General features: G+C 36.6%; 1 protein-coding gene and 1 pseudogene across 2 annotated transcripts in view; one reads left to right on the plus strand and one right to left on the minus strand.

Moving 5' to 3' along the window:
• The window catches only part of LOC110026978 (poly(ADP-ribose) glycohydrolase 1-like), a 53,948-nt gene that overhangs the window by 7,879 nt on the left and 24,588 nt on the right, over positions 1-21,481 (minus strand). For both annotated transcript variants that reach the window (XM_020728228.1, XM_020728236.1), the window contains exons 7-8: positions 20,115-20,258; positions 1,108-1,246 (exon numbers count right to left, since the gene is read on the minus strand). In XM_020728228.1, coding sequence (XP_020583887.1) covers positions 1,108-1,246; positions 20,115-20,258 — 283 coding nt within the window. The remainder of the gene's footprint in view (positions 1-1,107; positions 1,247-20,114; positions 20,259-21,481) is intronic.
• Positions 16,286-19,610, plus strand: LOC110028916 (annotated as a pseudogene).

The following is a 21,481-nucleotide window of genomic DNA, read 5'->3' on the forward strand; positions in this document are numbered from 1 at the left end:
ATTATCCAAAAAGAATCCCCTATTCCCTCCAAAGAAAAGTCTATTTATAGGCAAGCTAACCCAAATAAATTTTAAACCCTTAAATTACTAGAGAAGAAATACTAAAGAAAAGATATCTGCTAAATAATTATGAAAAGACCCCTCCTAACACTATGTCATTCTCTCCGAACACTCATCTTGCTCGAGATAGGGAAAAAGGCCACCAACTGGAAGTTCTGATATCACTTTGTGTTAGGGCTTTGAGTTAAATTTTGCCGTCCCGCTACCTTCATAGCAAAAAAAAACGAGTGAATTGGATTCCTACTGCCTTCTAGCATCCAGAACAGCTCCCGGTTCTTGCATTAGGCCTTGGAATGAGGCTATTTCAGAGTGTCCTTAAGTAAGGGAAAACATTTAAATCAAGATCGAAGGTAGTTGGAGAATCAGCCAGGTTCTCTATTCAATGTTTCCAATTAGCTTCTCGGACTTCTAACTGCAAAAACAACAAAATGATGATGTTGATTCCAATGAAGAAGATGCGCCTGAGATGATTGTATGGGAATCAATAGCTAGGCTTACTGTTTCAACTATTTGAGTTTGTTCTTGTTTATTACAGCGCCACAAACTTTACTGAAATGTTTCAACTGCTGGTAGCTCCATCCTTCCTCACGCTAACCAACTTCCACGAAAAGAATAATATATGTCTAATCTACATGTGATTTTGTTCTTAAAATCCTTTCCCTTTACCCCCATCGCTTCCTCCCATCCCTCATGCGATTCAACATCCAAGGAAATAATTCTCTCTTTAACATCCTATAATAGTATACATGGCCAATAAACAATAAGCAGTCTAGACATATGAAAAGTGCCTCCGAAATGGCAAGAGAGAAACATTCCCTCTATAGGATGCATTCTTTCACAATTGGACACAAATGTATGTTTTAGCCACATAGGTGAAACCATCTACTTATTTTTTCTATTTACCTTAGCTAAATGAACTTAAACATTAAATTGAAAAAAGGGAACAACATGCATTGCCCTGGACAATAAAGTGCTAGAGAACAATAATAATGTACGCATGCCAGCATTAGCACTAAAAAAATTAGCCAGGTCATTAATAGTTCTTACACAGAGATCATTGCTGGCAATGATGGAAGCTTCATCCTTGCTGAGACCGCTTTTGTAAGGAGACGTCTCCTGAAATATCTTCATATAGCTTTTATATTTTGATTGATCAAGAAAACCACAGAACGCCTTGTTTGTTTCTCTGGTCCAACAGTTTTTATAAAAAAAAAGATTAATTAATAAACGATTACAGGTAAAATATGCTGCATGAACTCCGTTAAACCATATAAAACAAAAAGAAGCAAGGATAAGAGAATTTTAAGCCTCAAAATTATCTAAAAACAACAAGATTAAATCCATACATGAATAGTTAACATGATCATTGTGGATCTAACAAGTAAATTAAAGGTCACATAATGATGAAAAGCCTTAAAAAGATGTTATGATAACTCCATGATTTTTGCAACTTTGTCATGTTCAAACTCTAGCCATTTGACCTAAGATCTAGAGCTCATGGCTTGTGGAACCAGCAATGAAAAAAGACTTACGATCAAGAATATAATAGCACAAGTCGCATGACATGAATACTCAAAATAAGCAAACAATCGAGTTTCAGGGTAAAACAACTAGTTTATGCGAAGATTTGTCTCTTTACTATAAAACCAAAAAATGCATACAATTTGCTCCAAATAATAATTTAACTATCGCCAAAATCTAAAATTTTCAAAAAAATCTAAAAGTAAAATAAAACTGCACAGTGGTTATGATGCACGTCACAGAAGAATACACATTTTAAAAATAATTGTGAAATGCTTTCAATGGAAATTAATGTGGAGAGAAATTATAAACATATTATCATAATCATTAACAATACCGTCTTTATCTTCAAATAAACTAATAAATTAGGCAGCATTGGAATACTGTTACCTAGGATGATGAATTTATTGTTATTTACTCGCCCATTTCTAACCGTTTACCAAAATAAATGGGATTTAAGTTTTTTTAAAGGTTCCATTCAAGTTTCCTATAATATGGATCCTCTTAATTATAATTTTTTCATTTACCACCATCTATGGCGCTGTCAAATCAAAATCATACATTTGGATCAAAATTCATCAATAGAAACCCAACTAAAATTCTAATTTTACCTATATATTATTCAAAACTATCAAATACACTTTTATATCCATTTGAAAGACTGCATATTAATTTAGCAATAATCTTATCAAACATTCTGAGCCAACTGATAGAAGTTATATTAGAATTTTATTTATTTCATTATATTTCTTATTTAGGTATTTCCTTTTATTTCCAGCTAGTTATAAGAGTTTATATATTTAGTATATTTGATTTTATTTTTGTAATCATGAAGATATGAGTGTCATTTATTTCCTAAATTTAGGAGATATGGGTGTTATTTCTTTTCAAAATAATAAATTCTAATAAGTTGCATTTAAGCTAATATTTTGCATGGGCAACAAGGATGAGAAGAGGTGGCTGACGACTAAAGGAGGTGAAGAGGAAGTGGTAGTGAGAAAAATAGGAGAGAATACAAAATATAACACCACCTCGGAGTAGAATACCATTGAAGCACCACCTGTCATCAAATACAATCCTCACAAGGGAAAATAAAGACTTATGCAGAAATATGAAATAACTCACATTTGATATAACCCTAATTCAGCACATACTAATAAGATAAAATAGAAAGGGAAAATCCCCTAAGCCCCCCCCCCCCCCCCCCCCCCCCCCCTGGGCGGCAACCAAGAAAGGAAGGAGGAAGAAGTGGAAAAACAAGGAAAGCCGAATATTAGCGATACTTTCTGCCCTTAGGAGCGGCAGGCGAGCTGGTCCAGCCTCCTTCTGAACCAGAATACTCCAAGGATTGAGCTGATCGGCTGGTTCTGCCTATCCTCGGAGCTCCGAATTCCTCTAAGCCCCGCGTCATCCCATTCCATTGTGCCTACTCAGGGCTTCGCTTTGAAATGCTCGTGTATGCATACAAGGCCAACTGCAATGTTACTTTGCAAAGCGCGTCCTTAGAATATCATATGGCCACTACTACTTCAAAAATATTAGTTCCTTCAATATCCAGCCCCCAAGTCCTCTCGCTGCTCCTAGTTGCAATGTGAACTTACAAATAAAGCTATCTATTTTGATGTTAAAATCCTCTTCCATTATCAATACAACAATCACGTTTAATATTATCATCTTCTATGGAATAAGTTTATTTTTATTTTCTTGTTGGTTTCCACGAAAATACATTCATCAAGATGCTTCTATAGCTCACAATAACACTATCGAGTTCTATAAATGACAAGCCTTTGATTAAATTGTTCTAATCTAGATGCTTAACAGGTTGAGATCTTCCATTGTCTCCACTGTAATGTTTTAAGAAACAACTAAAGCAATATGTGACTCTTGTTGATTCGCTTAGTTTCAGGAAAACAATGTACTTAAGAGCTAAACTCTTTACTCTGACATATTTTTTCTACATTAAAATGATCCTGCAATCAAAAACACTGGCAAGTATAATAAACTTCTTCATTATCAAACTTTCATAATATATCTGATAATTCAAAAAAAAGGAATGATAATTTTCTAGCTGTAACTTTTTTCTCTGAACTTCATCCTACACACTACCAGGTACAATCAAAATCGATGGCAGACTAACAATCCCAAAGTTGCTCATGTGCTTTTTTTAGTGGAGTTTTTGATTGCCCTGAATTTCTAAACAGTCTACTCCAGCTATAAAACATTACGGTCATTGATAGGAGAAAAACTTGCTTCAACATGCTCTCACTAGGAACCACTACACCTTAAAGACAGAGCAAGACCTCAGAATTAGACAGTAAAAGTGCGCCCATTATAGCACCCAAGCCGTCCCCTTACGAGGAGAAATCATCAAAGGGTGAAGAAAATTTGGGTGCCATCAGCACTCCCAAGTTTATTCCGGCCCCAAAATGCTTCAAATGTCATAGTTATTGACACATTATGTCTGATTGTCTGCATAGAAAGGTGATCTTTCACTAAACATAGAATATTGGAAGAAATTAACAGTGACAAAGAAGAAGGTGAAGAGGAAAAAAAAAAAAAAACAAAAGCTTCCAACCGACGAAGGAGAGATGTTAGTGGCGACGAAGGAGAGATGTTAGTGGCTTGATGGATCCATTAGAGTGAACCCACGAGAGAGCAACAATGGCTTCAAACCATCTTTTGTTGTAGTGTGAAAAAAAGTGTGCAAACCTATCATAGAAGCAGACATTTGCGGGGACATGGCATCTACCGGAATGGTCAACAAATTTAACCTAGCCATACAGAAAAGCATCCAGCCTTACTCTCCATCTTGGTTGAAAAGAATGAATAAAATCACAATTGATAGAAGATGTCGCGCGGAGTTCTCAATTGAGAACAAGTTTTAGGAGAAGGTGTGATGTGACGTAATACTTATGAATGGTTGTCATATCTTATTAGATTGTCGTTGGCAGTACAACAGTTGCGCACATTATGATGGCTACAAGAATACATATTCTTCTGCCAAGGATAGGAAGCACATCGTGCTCTTACCTTGAGAGTATGAGGTGTCATGAATATCTTTCTACAGGGCTTGAGAGGAGCACTAGTGGTGGTATTAGAAGGTAGTGAGTAAGAGAAGTATATACAAGACATAGGGTAACCTCTACTAAGAGAATTTCAGAATATTTTGATCAATAGTTTACCTCTTAGGTTGCCACCTCCGAGGGAGATCTAGCATAACATAGACTTTACGCTTCCAAACCAACCTGCCTACTAGATGCAGCCAGTTGAGTACTAGAAGTTGCATAAGCAGGTCTTCAAGGAAGGCAAGTTGGCATGGATTAGATTGAATGGGCTATTTTTTGCATGTTTATTTAGAAAGCTCAAGATGAGATCAAACGTTCAATCAAAGTCAACAAGAAGATTAATAATTTGCTTATAAGAATGATCTAGCAAATACTTATAATATGTATGCCACTTTCAATGTTACTGACTTATCGCCGTACTATATGGTTTTAAATTCTTCTAGAGATGAAGATGAGATCTCTGTGGAGAATGATGTGAGAGCGTCTCAGAAGATTCAGAATCCCACCTTTCACGAAAGTGAGAGGCAAAATCGCATCAGCTACAGTAGAAGAAAAATTTCAAAATTTTGGCTGATCCAATCCTTATGGGCCCCAATTTTATATTATTAGAAATAGCATCACTACTATTTTGAGAACTAATTATATATTTTTTGTAGCCTGATTTTGGGGATTTTTGGCTTTTGGTTTATGCAATAGAGAATGTTTCCTCTAGTTTATTTTTATCCGAGTAATGTATCCTTAGATCTTCCTCAGGTAGCGCATTTGTAGCCTAATTGGATCGAGGTGGTAAACTATCTCGGATGTTCGACAATCTCCTATGCTGTCGGTTTCACAAAATATCAACAGCTTTTTGTTATTAAGCGGCTGTCAAGCAGTTAAATGCACCAAATTTCAGATGCCATCACTCATCCCTCCTCCGCCAACTATCCTACTAACATTCTACCCCATCATTTGATCTTTCCAAACTGTCTTGGAACCCTTGTTCGGAGCCAATAAACGTGCTCATATTAATTTTTAGAATAAAATAAGCAGATTTTGGATTAATTATTTGGCAAAATAGGCTTAAAAACTAAAAAAGACTGTCTCATTGCCGGTCGTTTTAATTTTATGGTTTGGAAAAGAAGAGATAATTTTGTAGATATGAAAATAGTTTTAATATAAATATCTAATTTTTGATTTTTTGAAAGTAATATTTTAATTTTGAAATAGATAAGACCAGCCAAGTTTCACATTTTGGATAGTTAGATGACTAAACACGATACCACAAGTAATACACTTATCCCGAAGAACAAACATATCACTTGTAATAAGCTCAATCACCTAAACTAAAGAATTTGTGACATTCGTTTGGTCTGCGAAATATTTTATATGAGGCCAACAAGTTCCCCTACCTAATATAAGAATTATATAGAATTTATTTTACCTGGGTTCCAAGTTCTCTATAGAGGCAAACCCCTATAGTTAATTACATCTCAAATGACCGGGATCACTTAAGAAAACTCTCGATTAAGATCAGTGGTTCTGCCTTCAAGATTTCAAAATTTACGTTTTCACGATTGGACATAGGAAAATCAAATGAGAGTGGCTCAAACATGAATAGTTATTTTAAGGAATTCAAAGGAATGGAGAGTAGGGACTATCACAGATCCAGGAGAAGAACCTTGATGACTTCCTAAGCTATCCTATTGTTTGACTTTATGTTTTTGAAATGATATTATTTGATGTTTAATCCTGCAATTTATTTAGAATTTAGGACTTACGTTTGCACGATATCGGATTGTGAAAATAACCTAAAAAAATAGGAGGATTTATATGAGTTGTTATTTAAACTAAAAAAAATGTTTGGTTGTCAAAGACTTGTTGTACCGCTGTAGATCGTCATCCTTCATCTACTAGGTCACGGTCGTGCTGCCCACAAAGAGTTGTTTCATACTCCATGTAGTGACAGTTTCAGGTTTAGTGCCTCATATGTGTGAGTGTGCAATATTGTGTGTGTGTGTGATGATAAGGTTCTGAATGGTTTTTCTAGGGCTCGAGATCCTTTTTGAAACTTCTCCCTGAGTCTCCACATGATAGTCCTTTATCACTCGACCATACGATGATGATTTTGAGATCATCAATGTGGGACATCACAAGAGAAATAAGAAATGTCTGAAATTTCTAAGGGGATGAATTTCAATACTAGTTTTCTAAGATAGTCAATAGGAATCCCTAAGTTAGATCCTAGGATTCTAAAGAAAAGAGTAATGACCTTAAAATGAGGTCAACAAATGGACCCCTAATAGGTGTGATGTGTTGACCAAGCACACCGCGCGTATTGGTATTGACCGAATAGATCATCAAACCAAATGATTATTTAAATAGATTGACCAAAGATTGAACTTGAGTTGGGTTCCCAATCAGGAACCCACAACTCGAGAAAAATTTTGTGAATGAATGAGTTGGGCCCTCCGCTGGAGAGCTCCCAACCTAAAGGCAAGAGTGCCTTGAAAATTTTTAAATGTTTTTGCTGGGGATGGAAGGATTCGCCAGATGTTTGCATGGTTTGATTGTTTTGCTGTCTTGTTTTACAGAGATTGTTATGATTGTAAGGAGTGTCGTGGTTATAAGGGGTGTTAAGAAAAGATTAGAAAATGTGCAAATATGTTAAGAGAGGATTAGTGTTAAACCTCTCCCAAATGTGCTGAGAAAGAATAGGATTAAACCTACCCCCAAATGTGCTGAGAAAGGAATAAGATTGAACATATCCCAAATGTGCTGAGTGCTGAGAAAGGAATAGGATTAAACCTATCTCGAGTGCTGAGAATTGCTGAGAAGGGAGTGGGGGGGAACCTATCCCGAGCACTGAGATTGCTGAGAATTGTTGAGAAGGGAATAGGGCAGAAGCCTATCCCGAGTGCTGAGAATTGCTGAGAAGGGAGTAGGGCGGAAGCCTATCTCAAGTGCTGGGGTTGCTGAGAATTGTTGAGATTTGCTGAGATTGCTGAGAATTGCTGAGAACGGAGTAGGGCAGAAGCTTATCCCGAGTGCTGAGAAATGCGAAATATAGGTAAAAGTTGAAGGAATCAGAATCGCTGCACCGATCCTGAAATATCGTGAATAAAAAAGATATGTGGATGTTGCAAATATATGGGTATTTGTGAAGAATTATGAAGCTTATGAAAGTTCTGAAAAAAAAATGTCACATTGGGAAAGAATGTCGGAGTCTCACATCAATCCCAAGAGGTGAACAAAAGAATCAGCTTGAGAAGGAAAGTCGAATATTTGCATCCAACCTCAAAGCTGATCGAAGAATTATCCTCGTGGGAAGAGATGTAGCTCTATATTTGTAGAACCAGTCAAACCTCATACGCACCAGATAAGGGTCTGAGAAGAGTGTGGTTCTATAGAACCAGTTAACCTCTTCCATAGGAGGAAGCACACCCAGTTTTAGACAAGTGCAACATCCCTGTTTCTAAGAACGACGTTGTCTTTGAAACACCGCGATGCATAGTACTTCTCGAGGTACCCGTGTGTAGAAATAATCCATTCTTTAAGGTACTTTCAGAATTATATTCTTTAAAATACACATAAAGATGTGCTACTTTAAGGACGTCACAACTCGAGGAGCTGCAACCTTGCACTATTGCTATAGTAGATGTCATCATTTCTTCCTCCCTGAATTTGTGTAAAGATCGTTCATGTTGTTCTGAGGAATCGTTTCGTCGTTCTTGAATTGATTTTGAGGTTGAATCTTCTGGACACTGAAGAAATATGACTTCAGGATAGAATTTCCGTTAATTGCTAATAACATCGTCGTTTATTTAATTCTTTCTTTCTGGGCCTAAGCAGGTTTCAGAATTTTTATCATGTGATTTAAATATTTTTCATCTCCCAAGGATATTTCTGAGCCAATTAAAAGCCGATCAAAAGACATAAGATCACTGAACTTTTTCCTCAGTATAATATCAGAAGAATTTCCTTAAGAGAGTATTTTAAGTCTCATTAATTAGGGGAAACTCGGACACCAATTTTTGATTATACATCCACCTCAAGCTTTTTCTCAGGGAGACTTCTCTTTTTACTTTGATTTTTTTTTTTTATCAAACTTTTCACGCAATCTTTTTTTTTTACTTTTATTCTTTTTCTTGTCTTCATGTTTTGTTGAGAATTACTATATCTGGTAGAACATGATTTAAAGATTTTGAGATTTTGAATGTCTGAATTCAGAATGTCTGAATTCAGAAACCAATTTTTGATTTTATGCTCATCTCAAGCTTTTTCTCAGGAGACTTTCACATTTTTTTGCTCCGTTTGTTTTCTGAGAATTACTATATCTGGTGAAACATATTTCTCTTAAAGATTTTAAATGTCCAAACTCCTCTGACTAATAATACTTAAATATTTCTTAAGACGAATTCTGGGATATTATAATTTGTTCGAAAGTCAGGACTTAGTCACGTGACAAGAAATTAAAAGACTCGTGATATCCCGAGTCAATTACTCGTATTTCAACCACACTATCTTAGTTTGAAATCACCTTAGGACCCAGTCCAAATTCTTTAAAGTGGATGTTTCAGTTATTAGGGCGTTAATTTTATTCTCCCCTGAAGTCATATTCATATCAAAATATCCAAAAATTTTTCTCTTAGACTGATAAGCTTTTCAAGTATTGAACAGTTTTGGATAACAACAAATTTTCTTTTATTTCATTCATTGCGGTGGGAGAGATGAGACGGACTAACACCGATCCTGCTAATATCCATTTTAAACAAAATAGTAGTACAATAGTAGCCAATAGACATTTCATTCGTTGACAGTTGCATAGGAATATGTTAGAACAAACAGATCGACCGAAATCATATTGATAGAACCTCTTTCAGGTTCTTTTCAAATACTCTTTCGGGATCACCATGCTCCCAGTCTTGAAGTTCTTCTTGAGCCACTCTTTAAAACTGATACAACCCTCAATGTTGTGCCCAAGCATTATGTGATACGAGCAATAGTTGGGATTATTCTTCTTATCGAACTCATCTGGTTTCTTCAGCTCTAGTAACCTGAACTCGGGCTTCTTGATCAAATTTCTGAATATCTTCCCCACTACTTCATCCTTGAAGGAGTAGACTCTGCTCAACCGATCGATCATGTATGAACCCTGTCCTTTATCTGTGCGGTAGGTCCCCTGCTGGAGTTGTGATTGATGGTATTGCTGATAGCTGATAGTCTTGCTGAGGTTGCACCTGAATCTGCATTGGTTGCTTGCCTTTGTCAACTGCTGCAACCGTCCCAGACTTTTTCTCAAATGTCTTCATTGGCTTTGATTTCTCAGTTTTCTCTAGAAATCCGAACTGCTTAACCTCTTATTGCAAACTTGCGGCTTTGCTTAGTAGCTTTTCAAATGTTTTAATGGTGAATCCTTTGAGCATGAAGGCTATCGGACCGTGTATGCTCTTGAGAAAAATTTCAATTGCATGCTGCTCTTGTAACTTTGGCTCACACTTCATGCTTAAGTTTCTCCAACACAAAATGTAGTCAACTAAAGTCTCATTCAGTTTTTGTTGCTCGACCACAAGATCACCAATGGTGATATGGTGCTGAGCTCCAACAAACCTCTTGATAAATAAGTTTTCTAATTCTGCGAAAGTCTTAATTGAGCCATTAGACAATTCGACGTACCAATTAAAGGCAACCCCTGAAAGACTATTCACGAATTGACGACAAAGCAATGCTTCACTACCCCCGCGTTGCAGCAACTTGCCCGAAAGTGCGCAATATGTTGACGAGGGTTTCCAAATCCATCGAATATTTTAAATGTTGGCGACACAAAACCCTTTGGATATTGAACAATATCGAATTCTTCTGGGTACGGTCTACCCCTTAGAACTGATGTTTATCCTTTAGATTGAGCTAAAGTCTTTTGCACCTATGTTTCCACTAATTGCTGGATGTTCTTTTCTGATGCTAAGATCTAGACTGGTTCCTTTTCTAATGGCTCATTTCTGCTAGAATGGGAGGGGTTATTTCTTCCTTCAGAAACGGGCATAACCTCCGCCTGATTCACTTCTGGGGAAATGATCATTGGAGATTGTGGCTGATTTTGAAGTGCAGCGACGACAACCATCGTCTCTTCTAACATTTTTGCCATCTCAGCCATTTGTTCATCTCGTACTTGAATTTCCCTTCGCAATTCATCATAAGCGTTCCCCTCTGCAGGCTGTGGAGCATCGCGTGATTATGAAGAGGTTCGGGTTTCAACGACGAGAATGTCTGCATATCCTTCTTCCACACCATCCATCAAACTAAAGTCTTCACTTTCATCATTATTTTGTTGCTCCTTTGAGAGCTCTGCAATGTCAAGTCTAAGCTTTTCTAATGTACCTTCAATTGAATTTCCCTTAATAACTTTAAGATCGACCGGTGGCCCCTGGTAGACTTCTGTATTTTTGTCAGATTCTGGTATAATAACTTACATTTTAGACTTGGAATTTTCCTCGGGGTGAGAGCTTCTTGCACTTGCTAGTGGTATCCGACTAGCGTCCTTAGGTCTCCAAAGCTTCCCTTGAGACACTGATGACCAGAGACGGGATGTCTTGTTGATGACATCAACATGGCGAAGGGAAGTAGGCCCCCTAGTGCGCGGATTAGATAGAACAGTAGACAATCCCTTACCATCCCTTACGAGCAATGATCTTGATCCTGATCGTAGTTTAGCTAACTCTTGCTTCGTGACTGTGATATTGGTGGGTTTATTAGTAGCAACATTGGTTATTACTCGATCTCCTAGTCGGAGTTTGGCGGAAATACGTGGTGGTGGTACTTCTTTAGGCTTCTTAGTGGGCCTATGAATTTGCTGAGTTAATTCACATTCTTCCAATATTTTGCATTTCATTTGAGGGGATACAACACAACCCATCATTCTTAAGATTTTAGCCACTGAGCAGTTGTCCTTTCGTGTCATTTTTTCAAAAACATAACAAATCTGGGTAAGTGTCTCGAACTTCTTTCTCTTGTCACCTTGATGGCAAGGCGGTGACGTTAATTTGGCGGAAATCTTATGAATACTTTCTTCTCCGTTAGTGGCAGACAGAGGATGAAACCTGCTCCCCTCAAGGTGAGGTGAGGTCTTCGAGGTGAGGTGAGGTCTCGGTGAGGTCTCCATCGACTCAGTTTCCAGTAGAGAAGTTGTCTTTGTTGAGGCTAGCTTGGCTGCTTGTGCTCTTTGAGCCCTTAATTCCCTTCTCCTGCGGTTCTTTCTTTGGGAACGCGTGAGTAGCGCAGACTTAGAGAAAGAGCCAATTTCAAATGCAGGGTATGAAGGAGCAGGAACATTCATCAAATCATTTTCATACAAAATTTCCTTTCCTTTTACTAACGGAACAGCTGGTGTTGCGAGGGTGAAACTGACCTTCACCTTCTTGAGGGAAGGGAAATCATGATCACCATTTAAGTTGAACCTGGAGGACGGTTTCTGAACATCTGAATCAACCATTTTCGTTATCACATGAGATGCTTTTCAAAGTAATACTTCGAATCCCTCGAATCCGGACCCAAACCAAATCGTAGAAACAATGTGACGGGCGTCCTTATCGGTAGACACGTTGAACAGGAAGGTTAAACTTGGCGATGACATTGCTCCTGTCAATTGTAGATTTTCGAGTGTCAGTAGTGTTCAAGACCTTACAATTTCAACATAGAAGCTGAAATTAACACACTTGTCTAGTGAACTGGGTATTTCTTTTGAAGTTTTGATTTTAATTTGAATTCATTTTTTGTGTTGTTGTCTTTCATAAAAAATTTTCTTTTGTTTATTTCTATAAAAACAGAATGCTTTGTTTGATATTGGGTTTTAGAGTTTCCACAATGCCGAGGAAAGTTAAAAAAAGGAATTTGACGTGACTTGTAAAAAAGGACAAACAAATTTCAGAAGAGAAGTAAAGTGATTATGAGGCATAAGAGCCAACAAAAAATATGAAATGATCCATTCCACATTGGACCCATTCCGACCTTAACACACTACACCTATTGGGGGTCTACCCCACTAAACCCTAAGGATTCCTGAACCTCTTCTGCTTAAGGATGGTTAAGCAGACAGTCCTAGAATCCAAGAGAAGTTGACTATACTGACTTGAGGAAGAAATGACCACAGTAAGTCAATAGAAGAATGATAGTCTGACCCATGAGGGACATGAACACACCACTGATGTATGAAGACAAAACCACTTGATCAAAGATGGAGAGAGGAACTAGTCCCCAGCGGAGTCGCCAGAATTTGTCGGCCGTTTTAATTTTCTGGTTTGGAAAAGAAGAGATAATTTGTAGATATGAAAATAGTTTTAATATAAATATGTAATTTTTGATTTTTTGAAAGTAATATTTTAATTTTAAAATAGATGAGACCAGCCGAGTCTCACATTTTTGATAGTTTAGATGACTAAGCGCGATATCACAAGTAATACACTTATCCCGAAGAATAAACATATCACTTGTAATAAGCTCAATCGCATAAACTAAATAATTTGTGACATTCGTTTGGTCTGCGAAATATTTTATATGAGGCCAACAAGTTCCCCTACCTAATATAAGAATTAGATAGAGTTTATTTTATCTGGGTTTCAAGTTCCCTATAAAGGCAAGCCCCTATAGTTAATTACATCTCAAATGATCGGGATCACTTAAGAAAACTCTCGATTAAGATCAGTGGTTCTGCCTTCAAGATTTTAAAGTTTAAGTTTCTACGATTGAACATGGGGAAATCAAATGGGAGTGGCTCAAACAGGAACTGTTATTTTAAGGAATCCAAAGGAATGAACAGTGAGAGATATCACAGATCCAGGAGAAATACTGATGACTTCTCAACAATCATATTGTTTGGCTTTATGTTTTTGAAATGATGTTATTTGATATTTAATCCTGCAATTTATTTAAAATTTAAAACTTATGTTCGCACGATATCAGATCGTGCAAATAGCCTAAAAAGATAGGAGAATTTACACTGTACTGTACGGTAACCTCAGAATCCTAAAAGTGTTAGGACTTATAATTGCACAACAGGGTTGTGCAAAAGACCGAAAAGCGATATGTGGGAGTTTATGCTGTGCTAGGCAAACCACCTCGAAATCCTATGAGTTGTTATTTAAGCTAAGGAAAATGTTTGGTTGTCGAAAATTTGTTGTACCGCTGTAGATCGTCATCCTTCATCTACTACGTCACAGTCGTGCTGCCCACAAAGAGTTGTTTCATGCTCCATGTAGTGACAATTTCAGGTTTAGTGCCTCATATGTGTGAGTGTGCAATATTGTGTCTGTGTGTGATGATAAGGTCCTTAAAGGTTTTCCTAGGGCTCGAGATCCTATTGGGAACTTCTCCCTAAGTCTCCACATGATAATTCTTTACCACTCGACTATACGACAATGGTTTTAAGATCATCAAAGTGGGACATCATAAGAGAAATAGGAAATGACTGGAATTTCTAAGGGCACGGATTCCAATACTAATTTTCTAAGATAGTCAATAGGAATCCCTAGAGCTAGATCCTATGATCTTAAGAAAAAGACTAATGGCCTCAAAATGAGGTCCACACTCATTAAGCTACAAGAAAGCAACAAACCAATATGACACAAATGTAGACCTTAGAGTAATTTTATGAATTTCCATTAGAAAAGTCATGATCCATCTGTCCAAGTGTTCAAAATCAAAAGTCAAAGATAGTCAAGCGAAGTTAGAAACAAAGATGTTAAAATGGATATTTGATAAATTGTGAATGATATGATGGATATTTAATAAATTGTGAATGATAGAATGAGAAAACATCATATTAAAAAGCAGGTGGAAATGACAACTATTCAAGATGGGCATGGAAAAAAGAGACTAAGATCAATTTAGCATATATTTAGAAGGGCAAGAGATGCATCGATAAAGTATGTAAGTATAATTAATGTGGAAGAATTAAAATGGGAAAGAGATATGCAAAAGGTAACTTAACTAAGAATATATGATAACTGACACTTCACTATAAAGAGATAATTAGCGTCCAACATGTGTTAGTCATAAACACACCCGTGACACACTTTCGACATGTATGAAACCATGCTTGTCACATATCAAATTCATATCAAATTAAAAAAAAAAAAATTAGACACGGGTGTTCGAAAAATGTGTATTGAATAATAAAGTTTAAATTTTATAAATGACAACAAAATGTATAATTAAATGTTAACTTTCGATGAATTATGTTGTAAACTTATGCTTTTTTATCTATGCAATATTCTACAAGTATTAATAACTAGATCATTTTAAGCAATTGTTATAATTTAATTACATAATATTTTTATTATACTTAATATTTTTCATAACTTTTTACTTTTTCTTTCCCTTCTATCACAGTGTATGAATCATTAGTGCTTATTTATGTTGTGCAATTATTATATATTGTTTTAAAATTTATAAGATTTATGAATTATAATGCCTTGTGAAATGAGTGATTGTATCCTACATTTTCAAAAATAGGTTTGTGTTCATGTTGTATCGTTTCTATGCCCCGATGTTTGTAAAGTGTACCTTAGCTAGAAATTATGCAAAAAGACAAAATAAGGTAGATAAAACACCTAAAGTTGTAAACATGGATTAGGGCTGTGAATTTAGCTTGAAGATCGTTAAACGCTCGAAAATTGATTCAAATTTTGGCTCGTATTGAGATTAGATCGAAATAAATGAGCCGAACTATGAGCCAAAATTTTGGATTGCATTTTTTTTTTAGTCAATTGCGAGCCAACCCTAGCTTGACTCGAAATCAAATTGTTAATAGCCTGAGTGATATTAAGACTGTGAATTGAGCGAATTTAGCTCGATGAATGTAAATTGCTCAAAAAATGATTTGAATATTGGCTCATATCAAGATCAAATTGAAATAAACGAGCTGAGATACGAGCCAAAATTTTAGATAGAATTATTTTTTCGGGTAGACCCTAGCTCAGCTTGACATTAGATTGTTAACTGCCCTAACATGGATAATTGGAAAATAATATTTCATAAAACAAAGCACATATTATATTGCTTATGCCTAGATGGTTTAGTAGTTATCAAAGCTGGGCAATAAGAATTCAAATTTTTACATGATAACTTAACTAATAGCCATAACTAGCGGTCACAACCGTAAAAAAAAAAAAAAATAATAATAATAAAACAAAAAATAAACATAACCATAATAAATCAACTAATACACATGAAAAAAACCATCAATACTATTATTTATTTTATACCACCAACCACTTGAATGATATCATCTTTTACTCTAAAGCATGGGCAAAACTTCAAATACTTAAAGAAAATAAAATATAGCTATTTACATGTTTACACATGCTCGTGCACACACACACACATATGGGTCCAGTGACAGCAAGCGTAGGGTTATCCACCTTGAGAGGCTTACCGTAAGCAGTTGCTAAAGAGTAGAGGATTTCCATGTTGAACAAATGTAATTTTAACCTCGAAAATTTTATCCAAACAAGAATGATATGGGACTCCACTTTTGGATCAAAACCGACAGTCTACTTCAAAATTTTCATAAAACGATTGTCGATTTTGAATATTTTTCGAGAGAAAATGCTTACGGTAAGCCTCTCAAGGTGGATAATCATACGCTTGCTGTCACCAGACCCTCTATGGCTTTTGTATTAGTTGAGAGAGATATCACTCAACCAGCTCCGGATGAGATATGGATTGACACTATTCACAACGGGTATTGGCAAAATGTTGAGATAGAACCACATCCTCCTTATTGCTCTCATTATAGTATGTTTGACCACAGTTCTACTATTTGTTATCGCTTGCATCCTCATCAAGGACGAATGTCGCTAAAGATCAGTCACCTACCATCATTGCTGAGAAGGTCCAATCTCATTCTCTTTCCAACATTGCAGATCCAAATGAAGAACATCTTACTACAAGTACAGATCCAAATGTGCTGATACCACTTACTGTTATTGAAGAAAAAGACCCACTTACATGTGCAGACACACGAGAGTGTTCCTTCGACCCGATAGAAGATCAGCTGATACAACAAGTAGTTACTTCTAATGTTCAATAACCTAAACATATCCTGCACACTTCAGACCATTCTGCTAATCAGGCATGCCAATCTTCGGATGAGGAATCACAGGTCTATACGAGGAGGAAGAAAAAGAACGGAGGAAAACTCTAGCTAGGGAATCTAATGGATGATACATTGGTTACTACTGAGAATGACACTCATCTGACCAATTTATTAGCTGACTCCTTCCCTAGAGTTAGAGGCAGAGGCAAGGAAAAATCATGTCACTCTCCAGCTGCTTGATACTATAATTTTGGCACTTTTTAATTTTGTATTTAGATCTCTTATGTATTTCGTTGTATTTTCTCTTTTTTGGAACCATTTGATTTGATGGTTTTTGTGTGGACTGGGTGCCATGTTTGGGACCTTCCACAAAATCTATGGACTCTTTTTTATTTAATATATTAGTCATTGAACTTTCAATATATATATATATATATATAAGTCATTGAACCCTAAACCCAATGACTAATATATTAAATAGAAAGTATGATACAAATAAATTGTGTGGGAGGGCCCAAAACCCTGCCCACACAATAACAACCACATCAAATGGTTCCAAAAAAAAAAATACAAAAAAAAAACATGATAGACCTAAAGAAGAAAAAAAACTGCCAAAATACGAAGTATCAAGTAGTTAGAGAGCGACCCGATTTTGTCTTGCCTCTGCCGATTTTGTACCCGATTTTGTCTTGCCTCTGCCTCTAGTTCTAGAGAAGGAGCCAGCTAATAAATTGGTAAGATGAGTGTCATTGCCAGTAGTAACAAATGTATCATCCCATAAATTTCCGAGTTCGAGTCGGCCTCCAGTCTTCTGCTTCCTACTGTAATAGACCTGTCATTCCTCATCCAAAGATTGACTCACCTGATCAGTGGATTGGTCTAAAGTGTGTTGGACTTGTGTAGATTGTTGAACATTAGAAGCAAATGCTTGTTGTACGAGCTGGTTTTTTATCGGATTGAAAGAGCACTCTCGTGATTCTCGGCATGTAAGTGGGTTTTTTTCAATAACAGTGAGTGGTATAATCACATTTGAAACTATATCTATACTATGATGTTCTTTATCTAGAACTGCGGTGTTGGAAAGAGAATCGGGTTGCACCTTCTCAACAAGGATAGTAGATGACTGATCTTTAGAGATATTCGTTCTTAGATGAGGATGCAAGAGACAACAAATAGTAGAACTATGACCAAACATACTACAATTAGAGCAATAAGAAGGGTGTGGTTCTATTTCAATTTTTTGCCAATACCCGTTGTGAGTGGTGTCAATCTATTTCTCATCCGGAGCTGGTTGGGTAATATTTCTCTTAACTAACACACAAGCCACAAAGGGTCTGGTGATAGCAAGCGTAGTACTATCAACCTTGAGACTTACCGTAAGCACCGTAAGCAGAGTTACTAAAGAGTAGAGAATTTTCAAGTTGAACAGATGTAATTTTAACCTCGAAAACTTTATCCAAACAAGAATGATAGAGGACTCTGCTTTTGGATCAAAATCGACAGTCCACTTCAAAATTTTCATAAAACAATTGTCAATCTTGATAATTTTTTGAGAAAAATGCGAGTGTAATCAGTATCGTGAGATAATTGAATAAGTACATGTCGACCGTCAAGTAAGCTAATATTCCAGCTGCCCAATAACTTCATAACATCAAACTATTTCCAAATGATCTTCATTTTTGGGTGACTATAAAGGAATTTCTCCACTAGAGCAAAGTGTCAAAGGGCGCGAGAGTGCTGGTTTCAACCTTAGTGGAAACAAGAGCAGACTTTTCATTTTTTTTTTGCCAAGCTTTTTAATGAAAGTGTAATCATCACCACCTTCAAGAGCGTTGTGGAAAGATTGAGGAATATTACAGGACTTGCCAATATGAAAATCAGGCTCTGAACCTGAAAGAGAAGCACGAGTAGGAATAGAAAGTCGCTGGCAAGTGCATTGACAAAGGAATGCATTGTCGAGACCATCTCCAGAACGACTAGGCGAGGCAATCGGAAGGGACAATGTCGAGCAGCACAGTCTACGTGAGGAAGAAAGACGAAATGTGAGAAGCCGCACGACGAGCATGAGGAGAAGCAGGCAAAGTCACGAAATCGGAGCAGACGAAATGACAAAGTCGTATTAGTGCAAGATCCTTACTGCGACAGGGAAGGCGACGAAAACAAAGGAGCCCTTCGTCGTCGATTTGGAATGAAAACGAAGAAATCAAAGCGAGGTTTCGCCATCGGGCGAAACCCTAGCAGTATATATATATATATATATATATATTCTCACTCATGATCAGGACAGTGAGTCGAGCAGGGTTTACGCTAAGCGGAGAGAGGAAGCGAATGATTTTGAGCAGAAGCAGAACATAGGTAAGTGGGAAAGTTGCGAATCGACTTGGCTTCGCTGTAATTAAGTTCTAGTACTCCGTCTACATCAGCTGGAAGGCACAACAATTGTTCCAACGTGACGCACAAACTATCACACTAGAGGCCCTAGAAAGTGTGAAGGCTACACTAGCAAGCAGTGAGAATGAACATAAAGCTGAAACTAAAAAGAAATCTATCCCACGTAAAGCAGCAGGACAGACTTGGAAGATCCAACATTGGCAGATTGGCCTGAGAATGATTTTCGATTATTTTGTGGAGATCTTGGCAATGAAGTTAATGATGACGTCATTTCAAAAGCATTTTCCAGGTTTCCATCATTTGTTATGGCGAGTGTGGTGAGAGACAAAAGGACTGGAAAAACCAGGGGGTTAGGATTTTTCAGTTTCACTAATCCTTCAGATCTTGCAGCGGCTCTGAAAGAGATGAATGGTAAGTATGTTGGTAACCGGCCAATAAAGTTGCGAAAGAGCAATTGGAAGGAGAGAACGGATTTTGAAGCTCTGGAAAGGCAAAAGAACTAGCCTCAGAAGAAGCCTAAACCATTGAGAAAAGTGTACTGCACCAGCGATGCAACAGGGCTTTCAGGGATTTGATTACCTTGGCAGCCATCTGTAAGCAGCTGTTTGCTATTATTAGTTTTAGCGCAGGCTATTTTTTTTATAACTCTTGTTTCTATAATAGTACAACAGCCCATGGTGATAAAATTAAGCTAAAGTATTTTCTTAGGGAAGTTGCAAAATGTAGGAATTACATACAGTACTTGAAGGAAGGTATTTTATAAAAATGAAAGGATAGCTACTCCCATTGTTAATATTTCTAGAATATTATCATTGTAGCATCTGAAAATTAATTTTATGAAAATATTATTTAAATTAAAAAAAAAAATCTCACTTATGATTACATTGTGCCCGCTGTATGAGGAAACTTATGAGACCAAAGAAAACCACATACGGAGTAGTTTTTAATATATTAATGGTTTTGTGTAACTCTTTCGAGATGCATCAGAAGTATACAAATCTGTGTACCTAACAATGCAATCGAGTCCATATTGCCATTTTCCTGGATTCTGAAGGGCATCTACTGCAATTATTCTTGTCTTTCGTCTACTTCTAGCATCAAAAGGCCTTTTATCCACATAATCGCCAGCAAAACGGAATGAGGAACCATACCTAATAGAAAGGAAAAAACATAATCAGACAATAATTTATCTCAAGCAAATTATCATATAGCTACAGCCCAGGTTAAGATAATTACATCAAAATCACTAGAAAAAGATCATTACACATTGAGACAGTTCCGCTACATATTTCATTTCATTTTACAGTTATTTATAGTTTATATTATGTAAAGCATGCCTGAAGGGCTTTTATGAAAGATCTAAATGGTTAACTGTATTGAAGCACCATTTTTCATATTTCTTTTCAAATGATATGGCTGGCACTAACACTGGTGCAGGAATATAAAAGAAAACAGGTCACATCCAAGAAAACAGCAATATGAATCAGCGATGGTTTGAGGTTTTATTGAGGGTAGCCCAGGAGATGTGATTTATTTAAATGTAGCTTCGAAGGGGGTTGTTGGCTTGGGAATAGAGAGAAGAGAAGGGGGAGATATGCAGATGGCAAGCTTCAATCGATCAACCATAAACCTGCTTGTAGACTTGCACAATGAAAAAAAAGGAAGCTGATTTCTAAAGAATCCAAATCAATCAATGAACTCTATATGCTTTCTCTAGCATGAATCTTTAAACTTTTTATGAACTACAGAATAATAAACCATGAAATGAAAAAAAACTGAATCACAGGGTCAACCCGATCTAACTTGGGTCAACCCAATTCAACTGAACCACCGGGTTAACCCTAATCAACGTCAATCCGACCTAACTCGAATCAATCCGACCGGAACTCGATGTCAAACTCAATTTAAGTCCAACTTAAACCAAGTTTAAATTGATTCAAGTCTAACTTAACTTAGACTTAATTCGATTAATGGATAGATCAAATCTAAATTAGTTCAGACTCTACTCGAGTATAACTTAAGTTAGATTAGAATTAACCAAGGAAGCTTAAATTGAGTTAACCCAGCCTAACCTAGGATAACTAGAAGCTAACTTAACCTAATTTGGATCAACTCAGTCCGTCTTAGGTGAGCCTAAATCAAATCAGGCTTAGCTTGATCCCAGTCAAACTTGGATGCCAAGCAAAAGCCAGTTAATTAAGGTTCTGAAATGTCCCAGATATCCTATATCAAATATATCTCTGAAAGCAAACAACTTTTGACCTGTAACCATGTTTATAACAGACATGCCTTGAAAAATAAAAAATGTTACTTGGTACAACTTTCTAAATTCATGCACAGAAATGAGAGTTAAACCAAAATGCTATTATTGTTA

This window comes from Phalaenopsis equestris, unplaced genomic scaffold (assembly GCF_001263595.1).
Source record: "Phalaenopsis equestris unplaced genomic scaffold, ASM126359v1 Scaffold000002, whole genome shotgun sequence".
Lineage (NCBI taxonomy): Eukaryota > Viridiplantae > Streptophyta > Magnoliopsida > Asparagales > Orchidaceae > Phalaenopsis > Phalaenopsis equestris.